The sequence below is a fragment of the Galeopterus variegatus genome, unplaced genomic scaffold, assembly GCF_000696425.1.
Source record: "Galeopterus variegatus unplaced genomic scaffold, G_variegatus-3.0.2 Scaffold7301, whole genome shotgun sequence".
Lineage (NCBI taxonomy): Eukaryota > Metazoa > Chordata > Mammalia > Dermoptera > Cynocephalidae > Galeopterus > Galeopterus variegatus.
Window position 1 is genome coordinate 18,447 of NW_007733412.1, and position 10,158 is coordinate 28,604.

At 32.6% G+C, this 10,158-nt stretch overlaps 1 protein-coding gene across 1 annotated transcript; it reads left to right on the forward strand.

Moving 5' to 3' along the window:
- The first annotated feature begins 6,286 nt into the window (after positions 1-6,286).
- Positions 6,287-7,225, forward strand: LOC103607278 (olfactory receptor 6C3-like). The gene has a single exon (XM_008591803.1). It carries the CDS (start codon positions 6,287-6,289, stop codon positions 7,223-7,225), a length of 939 nt encoding a protein of 312 aa, XP_008590025.1.
- Positions 7,226-10,158: the final 2,933 nt, after the last annotated feature.

Here is a 10,158-nt window from a genome sequence, read left to right on the forward strand (position 1 = left end):
CCTCACCATACATAGTTATCTTTTGTCTTTTTGATAATAGCCATTCTCACAGATGTGAGGTGATATCTTAATGGATTTTAATTGGCATTTGCCTGATGATTAGTGATGTTCAGCAACTTTTCATACGTCTGTTGACCATTTGTCTGTCTTCTTTTGAGAAGTGTCTATTCAGGTCAATTTCCAATTTTTAATTAGGTTATTTGTTTTCTTGCTAAAATTGTTTGAATTCCTTATATATTTTGTAGATTAACACCTTATCAAATGTATAGTTTATAAATATTTTCTCCCATTCCATAGGTTGTCTGTTCACTATGTTGATCATTTCTTTTCTTCTACACATGCTTTTTAGTTTGATGAAATATCATTTGTCTATTTTTACTTTTGTTGCCTGTATTTTTGTTGTCATATTATTTAAAAATCATTGACCAGAAAAATGTCATTAACCATGAATCTTTTTTCTTCACTATGTTGATCATTTCTTTTCTTCTACACATGCTTTTTAGTTTGATGAAATATCATTTCTCTATTTTTACTTTTGTTGCCTGTATTTTTGTTGTCATATTATTTAAAAATCATTGACTAGAAAAATGTCATTAACCATGAATCTTTTTTATTCAAGTAATTTCATAGTTTTAGGTCTTATATTTTAGTCATTTATCAGTTTTGAGTAGATTCTGTGTATTGTTTGAGAAAAGGATCTAAATTGATTTTTCTACATATGAATATACAGTTTTCTCAACACCATTTATTAAAGAAACTGTCCTTTCCACACCATGTGTTCTTGGCAATTTTGTTCAAAATCAGTTTTCTGAAAATGGGTGGTTTCTTTTGTGAGGTCTCTTTTCTGTTCCACAGGTCTATGTGTCTGTTTTATGCCAGTACCATGCTGTTTGGTTACTATATCTTTGTAGTATATTTAGAAGTCAGTTAGTGTGAGATGTCCAGCTTTATACTTTTTGCTCAAGATAATTTTGGCAATTTAAGGGCTTCTGTATTTCCATATCAGTTTTAGTTTTGTTTTGTTTTGTTTTCTATTTCTGTGAAGAATGTCACTGGTATTTTGATAAGGATTTTATTTAATCTGTAGATTGCTTTGTATAGTATACACATTTTAACAATACTAATTCTTCCAATGCATGAACACAGGATATTTTTCTACATGTGTGTGTCTTCTTTGCATACTTTCTTTTGTCAGTGTTTCAATTTCTTTTATCAATGTTTAGTTTTCAATGTAGAGATCTTTCACCTCTTTTGTTAAACTTATTTCTAAGTATTTTTCTTTTAATTTATTGTGAGTGGAATGTATGATTTTTTTTCAGAATGTTTCTTGTTAGTGCAAAATATACTACAAATTTTTGTGTATTGATTTTGAATCCTGCAAATTTATCAAAATTGTTTATAAGTTCTCTCAGATTTTTGGTGTACTCTTTAGGGTTTTTTATATATAAATATATTTTACATTATATATATATTTTAAATATATATAAAATCTTGTCATCTTCAAATGGGGACAATTTAACTTCTTCCTTTACAATTCAGATTCTTCTTATTTATTTTTATTGCCTAAATGTTCTCACTGAGACTTCCAGTGCTATGTTGAAAGAAGTGGTGAGAATGTGCATACTTATCATGTTCCTGAACTTAGAGGATTAGATTTCAATGTTTACACATTGAGTGTGGTGTTAACTGTGGGTTTGTCATCTATAGCCTTTATTGTGTTGAGATACATTCCACTGTACATAATTTGTTGAGAGTTTTTAGTATAAAGGGATGTTGAATTTCATCAAATTATTTTTCTGCATATATTAAAATGATCATATAGATTTTGTCCTTTATACTGTTAATTTGATGTATTGCATTTATTGATTTATGTACATTGAATCATCCTTACATCCTTAGGATAAACCCCACTTGATCATAATGAATGATATTGTTAATGTGCTGGCTGAATTTGGTTTGCTAGTATTTTGCAGAGGATTTTTCAACTATGTTCATTAGGGATACTGGCCTGTAGCTTTTCTTTTCTTCAGTTGTCCTTGCCTGAATTTGGCATTCTGGCCAAATAAGATGAGTTTGGAAGTATTCTTTCATCTTCAGTTTTTTGGAAAAGTTTCAGAAGAATTTATAAAATTTTTTTCTTTAAATTCTTGATAGAATTCAGCTGTAAGACCCATTCAGATACTGGGCTTTTCTTTGAAGACTTTTTATTACTGATTTATTTTCCTTCCTCATTATTGGTATACTCAAATATTTCTATTTATTTATAATTCCATCTTGATGGGTTGTCTGTAATAAGTAATTTATGCATTTATTTTAGGTTATCCAATTTGTTGACATATAATTTTTTATAATAATCTCTTATGATCTTTGTATTTCTGTTGTATTGGTTGTAATGTCTCCTTTTAATTTCGGATTTAATTTATTTTAGTATCTATTTTTTCCTAGTCTAGCTAAAGTTTATCTATTTTACATTTTTAACAAACAAACTCTTCATTTTGTTTTTCTTTTCTATTGTTTTTCTCGTCTCATTTCTCTCTGCTCTGATCCTCATTATTTTCTTCTTGTGACAACTTTGGGCTTAGTTTGTTCTTGCTTTTCTAGTTCCTTGATGCTCAATGTTAAGTTGTTTCTTTGAGTTCTTTCTTTTTTTGATACAACTGCATGCTGATTGCTACAAAATTCCCTCTAAGGACTACTTTTGGGGTATTCCACAGGTTATTCTATGTTGTGTTTCCATTTTTGTTTTCCTCAAGAAATTTTTTAATTTTACATTTAATATTTTCATTGACCCATTGGTTGTTCAGAAGCATGTTGTTTAATTTTCATGTATTTGTATATTTTTCAAACTTCCTCCTGTTACTGATTTCTAGCTGTGATCAGTAAAGATACTAAGTATGATTTTCTTGTTCTTAAACTTGTTTAGACTTGTTTTGTGGCTTAACATATAATTTATCCTGGAGAGTACTCCATGTGTAGTTGAGAATGGGTACTCTACAGCTATTGGACGGAATGTTTTGTGTATATCTGTTAGGTTCATTTGGTCTAGAATGTAGTTTAAGTTTGATATTTCCTTATTGATTTTCTGTCTGAATGATCTGACCATTGCTTAAAGTGGGATTGTGCTGCTCCCTACTATTATTGTATTTCAGTGTATTACTCATTTTGAATGTATTAATATTTGCTTTATATATTTAGGTGCTTCAATACCATGGGCATATATACCTACAGTTGTTGTCTACTCTTGCTATGTTGTCTCCTTTCTAATTATATAATGACTTTATTTCTCTCTTTCTATGAATTTTTGAATTTCCTTACAGATGAAGTAAGTCTAATGTAGGCAGCATATAGTTAGGGGTATTTGTCTATTTATCTATCTATCTATTTATTTATTTACTTATTTATTTATTTTTAATTTTTTTATTTTTTGCAAATCCATTTGGTCATTCTTGTCGGGCCTCAAAAACTAATGCCACCTTAAGTGACATTACAAACGGTGCCATTATGGGCCCACAGGGTGAATTAATGTGGCAGCCTAGGATGGTGCCAGGAGGAAGTAGGGTGAGAGTTTCTGTAGGAACCTTGCCTTAGCCCTTATTGGCCAAATACACACTTCCGCACACACTTCCGCACTTGTGAACACTGCATGATTGCAATAGCTAGGCGGGTGAGAGTTTCTGTAGGAACCTTGCCTTAGCCCTTATTGGCCAAATACACACTTCCGCACTTGTGAACACTGCATGATTGCAATAGCTAGGCATTGAGACAGAATGCATGTTCTCCTAACCTTTAAGCTGATTGGAGGATGTAAAAACCTCCCTTCCCCATTTGCCTTTAAAAAAACAAGTGCTTGTGTGATAATAAATGGAACTGTTCGATAGAACCCCCGCCGCATCTGAGTGTCCTTTTACAGGCTGGTGGGGCCAGCGGCTGTGCTCACTTCTCTTCATGGCTCTCTTCCCCCATCTCTTCCAACAGGGACTGGAGGGAAAGAGGAATCCAGGCAATTCACTCGCCCACCAGAAGGAACACCAAGGGAGAGACTGATAGCAAGGCAAGGGCTGTTCGGGTCGGCCGGCCGCGGACCCGACAACTGTATAAGGTTGCAAAATATTCTTTCAAATATCTTTGTGTAAATGAAAATAAAAATGTTCTTAAAAGTGTTTTTTTATCATATGGCAAACGGAAAACGGAAGAGTACTTTTTATTTTTAAATTTTTTATTTTATTTTATTTTTTTAATTTTTAATTTTATTTTGTTTTATCAATATACAATGTGGTTGATTATTTTGGCCCATTACCGAGACTTCATATCTGTTCATTTGTCATAACAACTTCAAGAAATTGTGATTGTTGTGTCTTCTTGCCTCCCCCACCCAGTTTATTTGTGTATTTATTTATTTTTAGCTCCCACAAATAAGTGAGAACATGTGATATTTCTCTTTCTGTGCCAGACTCATTTCACTTAATATAATTCTGTCTAGGTCCATCCATGTTGTTGCAAGTGGCAGTATTTCATTCTTTTTTATAGCAGAGTAGTATTCCATTGTGTAGATATACTACATTTTTCGTATCCACTCATCTGATGATGGACATTTGGGCTGGTCTTAGCTATTGTAAATAGTGCTGCAATGAACATTGGAGAGCAGGTATACCTTCGACTTGATGATATCCATTCCTCTGGGTATATTTCCAGCAGTGGGATAGCTGGGTCATATGGTAGATCTATCTGCAATTGTTTGAGGAACCTCCACACCATTTTCCATAGAGGCTGCACCATTTTGCAGTCCCACCAACAATGTATGAGAGTTCCTTTTTCTCCACAACCTCTCAAGCATTTATGGAAGAGTACTTTATTAATCAGCCCAGATATAACTGTATTTGTACATGTATCCTGTGTGAGAGAGGAAAAGCTGAAGTTGATTACAATATAATAGAACATCTCAATAATTTTACAGTATCAATAATTAAGGATATTGTGGAACTAATATTACTGGTCTAAAACCAAGGAAAACTACACTTTCTGAGAGACATAAAATAGTACCACAGTTGTTTTGAGAGTACAAAGGAAATCAAATAAATTGCTAAGTCAATTTTCCAGCTCTGAAATTGCACGACTATTTTAAAAAGCCAGACAGTAGAATTTCAGAGTAAATTATCAAGAAAAGCCAGGAAGTAAAAAATGTGTTACTCTTTAATATAATACAAGTTATTCCATTTTATTTAAACATTTAAAATATTATTTATACATGTGATTGTGGGTTTGGAAGTATTGAAAATTAAATAATTGTTTCCTACTGAGAAGACTATTAATGGAATCTCAAAGCAGTTAAACAGCAATAAGTCATGGGTTGTTTGTTTTTTTCCTAAGTTTAAATGTTATTTTGTGATAGAAATAGTATTTGAAAAGTCATTCCCTGTCTGAAAGAATATCTGCTTCTAAGTAAATGTTATTTTGACCATCTACTTGCTAATTTGCTATAGCAATATTGTGGGGGGAAAAACCAAAACCTGTATTGTGCGTTGTCCTAATCAAAATGTTTCAGGTGAAAATATGTTGTGGCAACTGAAGTTTCCCTTTCTTGGTCTTCAGAACTTTATGCTAAAAAAGGAAGGGGGAAATGAGGCAGGGATGGTAAAAGCATCAACCAAACACTTAAATCATTTAGGAAAGAATGCCCATACGACATTCACATACATAAGCATAATTTTCTAACATGAGATGATTACTGTGGTGAGTAGTAGTTTAACCTTGGGGAAGTTTCTTAAACTATGTGGGACCGCCTTTTTTAAAACATGACATCTGAAGGTAGGACTAAATAACCTCTGTAAGTTTTCAGACTATATTTACATTATGCTACTGTCCAGATTAGTTTTAATTATATTCAAGAAAAGAAAAAAAAACAATTAAAATGTTTTTATATTCTTTATAAAAGGGCTAAATACTTTTTAAATATTTGAAAACCATTTTAAAGAAAAAATATAAGAAAGAGCGTCTGTTTAAAATGTTAGTACCAGAATTGTTTATCCATGATCTGCAATCGTGTATTTACAATGAAGAAAGATTCTTATTTAACTTCAGATATTTGTTACTCAATGAAAGACAGAATGGAAGGTGGAAAGGGTTATTAAAGGGGAACATATGTTTCTTTCTAAATTTCACAGATTATTCCATGTTATAGAAAAATTTTAAGTGTTATACCCCATCCTCAATTATGTTTTAATAATTTTAGATTCTGCAGAGGAAACATACAATTTCTGATCTAAAGAAGGGTGAAAAAGGATCTGCAATGAAAAATCACACAGTACCCACAGAATTCATTCTTCTGGGACTATCAGATGACCCAGAGCTCCAGCCTGTGATTTTTCTCTTCTTAATTATCACATATATATTAAGTGTCACTGGAAATTTGACCATTATCACTCTCACCTTGGTGGACTCCCATCTACAGACCCCTATGTATTTCTTCCTCAGGAACTTCTCTGCATTAGAAATAACCTTTACAACTGTCTGTATCCCTAGATTTCTGAGCACAATTATCACCAGAGACAAAACTATTTCATACAATAATTGTACAGCTCAGTTGTTTTTCTTCATCTTCATGGGTATAACTGAATTTTACCTCCTCACTGCCATGTCCTATGACCGCTATGTAGCCATCTGCAAACCCCTGCATTATACAACCATCATGAGCAAGAGAGTATGCATATTGCTTGTCCTGTGTGCTTGGCTGGCAGGATTCTTAAATATCTTCCCACCAGTGATTCTATTTCTCCAGTTAGATTACTGTGCCTCCAATGTCATTGATCACTTTGCTTGTGACTATTTCCCCTTATTGCAATTATCCTGCTCAGACACGTGGCTCCTAGAAGTGATTGGTTTATACTCTGCCATAATGATTCTGCTTTTCACTCTGGCATTAATCATTCTGTCCTACCTGTTCATCATTAGGACAATTTTGAAATTCTCATCTGCCAGTCAGAGAAAAAAGGCATTTTCTACATGCTCCTCTCATATGATCGTCTTTTCCTTCTCTTATGGAAGCTGCATACTCATGTATGCTAATCCCTCTGCAAAAGAAAGAGCATCATTGAGCAAAGGAGTAGCTATTCTCAATACTTCTGTCGCTCCCATAATGAATCCAGTTATATACACCCTGAGGAACCAGCAAGTGAAGCAAGCCTTTGAGGACACCATCCAACATGTTATGTATTTCTTTGGTAAATAAAAGTATTGATGATTTTAAAATGATGAAGTTCTTTTAGATGTTTTCTACGAGGCATACCCCATCAGTATCTCTTTTTTTTAAGTACAATTATATATACACACATACATATTTATAAAATCCATTTCCGCCTTAATTCCCCCAACATTGCACTCATTAAATTCGATAAAACTGAGTATTTCTTTAGAATTTTCTGAAAATTCAAATATTTTTAAGTGTATTTGGATTAAATAAAAAATGTAAGTTAATGATTATCATTTTGAATAGTAGTGGTTTACTTAGGAAGAGACAGAGGGCTTTTGGTTTGATGAAAAGAGTGTCAAGAAATTTGGACTTTGGAAGTTTTCATTTTTACCAGGTAATAGAGATGGATATTAGAAAATTCAATTCTAGTTAGCATTTCTGTGAAATAACCATATTCAGCAGGGGATTGGGAATCAAATATAAATATTCTATCAAATATTTGCAGATATTAGAAAATCATATGTATTCAAATTCCTTATACTATTAAAATATTTATAATAATGAGAAAATGTAGTAAGAAGAAGAGAGCAGAGCTGAAATAAGTTTTCTCAGCAATTACTATATTATAGACCTATTCTAGTTTTTTGCTATGTATTGACTCATGTAAATCTTTTTTTTTTTTACCTGTAAGGGGATCGCAACCCTCGGCACGGTGCGGTCCATGGTCCGCACCACACTCAGCCAGTGGCCATCCCCACATAGGATCCGAACCCTGGGCCTCGGCGCTCCCAGCGCTACATGGCCAGCCTTGTAAATCTGCCAACAACTTCATAAGGTACCTACAATTATTATTATCTTTCGTCATGTGTTTTTCTTTAGGTAGATTAAATAACTACAAATTTCAAAAAGAAAAAACAGAGAGTAGAAAATGTAAAATATCAAGATAAGTGCATCAAATTATGATATACCAGTCAGAGGTCAACTCTGGGCATCTGAGGTTTAGTCTGAGGGTCTAGCTGTGTACCCCATAAATATGCATAATCAATTAAATTTAAAAAATGAATTTAGGGTTTTTGCAAGTAGGGAAGAGAAATAACATCTGCTATAATAGCGTTCTATACATTATACTTTGTATTAGGTAAGTCATATGCAATATTTATTTTACAAAACATTTAGAAAGTGACTATTATTATTTCTAATATATAAGTGACTGATCAGAGTGAAATTCAGGCTAAGAGTTCAGTGTTATAGAGATAATAGCTTTCAGATATGGGCTTAAGTCGACTTCTTAAAAGTCAATCCCAGACTTCATTTTTAAAAATTTATTAATAGAAGTTCAAGTTAAGTGCTAGAATTATTAAATAACTTTGTAATGTATAATTAATTCATTCACATTATACTTAATTATTTTATGACAGGCATTAGAGATATAGTGATAAAAAAGGATGATTCTGGCCCTAAATTTTCTGAAATACTAGTGGTAATTTAAAAAACCCATATAATTAAAATTGAATTTGAGAAATGCAACAATTTGAATCTAAACAGTCTGTAGGCCAGGTAAAGTTATCGATGAAAAGGATGTCAGTTTTTCCTGCCTTTTCTCCTAGCAGAATTATGATCAGTTTCTCAATAATTGCTACAGACAGGTTCATTTTAGCATAAAATCACAAGCATATGATAAATTTTGTCTCTTTTGGCTGTCGTCTTAGCTTTTAATATTATTGTCTTTCATGATTACCTTCTACATTATAAGAATCACATAATTTTCTGATTGAAAAGATTAGTGGGAATAAGATTATGACAGTTTCCAAGCAGTAACAAAACTCTTTTCAGTAGCTTTCTCTGGCTGCAAACTGTGTCATAAATCGTGAATTACTCATACTTAGTTTGACATGTGTATCACTCCATATCTTCAATTCTCCCAGGCCTGGTTGAAAGAAGTTATATCTACAACCACACCTCAGTTTCTAGGAAATGCTAAACTGTTTCATGTATTTCTCATTTTACATCCAGGAAACACTGCGGTTTATTTCTCAGTTTAAGTCTATGCACCAAAAAAAATAGGAAAGCCGTAACAAGTAGTACATATCAAATATTCTAATATAGTATCTTGTAAATAATAAAATAAGTGATTATACATAATCACTAGTTTTTTCCTAACTAAATGTCTATATGTGGATATTAACAGTTTCCTATAAAGAATAAGAATCTTCCAGACATAAGTTCTTTCTGATTCTTATATAGTTGTGAAAATCTGTCAGACATTATTTTTAAAACATTTTTTAAAGCATCTAGGTTGCAAGCAAGTGCTAGTCGTCCCTGTAGGATTTCAGGCAATGGTTAAATAGTTAAATAAGTGGTTAAATAGATAGACATTTATATATGGAATAATTTTTTGTAGAAACATATACAAGTGCTACATCAGTGTAAAAGATAGGGTTGCTCAAAACATCTACATTGTCTGAGAAGGACTCCTGGTAAATATTACAAGTATAATTAAATGAATATTCTGGGCAAAGAGAATTGTGATTGCAAATATCACAGAGTTGTAAAAGTGTGTGGTGGATCATGAGGAAATAAATAGAAAGAAACAAATAACAATTGCTTCCTTTTTATGCTTTGCATAAAAGAGATAATTTTATTGTTTCAATTTACTATACAAAACAAAATAATGCTATAAAATCAATATTCACTTTCTTCATATGAATATTATGTTTTAAACTATGTTAAATGTGGGCTTCCGGTCAAGAGTGCAGAATAGAAAGTCTCCAGCATCACTCTCTCCCACAAATCAACCAATTTACAACTATTAAAAAGCAACCACAGCCAAGTTGGGGTCCCTAGAGGGGAAGAGGAGGAGAGACCTACGGAGTGCATGAAAGGAAGGAGAAGCCACAATGAGAGAAAGAAGGAACTGTTCCAACCATTTCAAGTCCCAGCCACTTACAGGCTGGAGCTGGTGAGTGCACAGA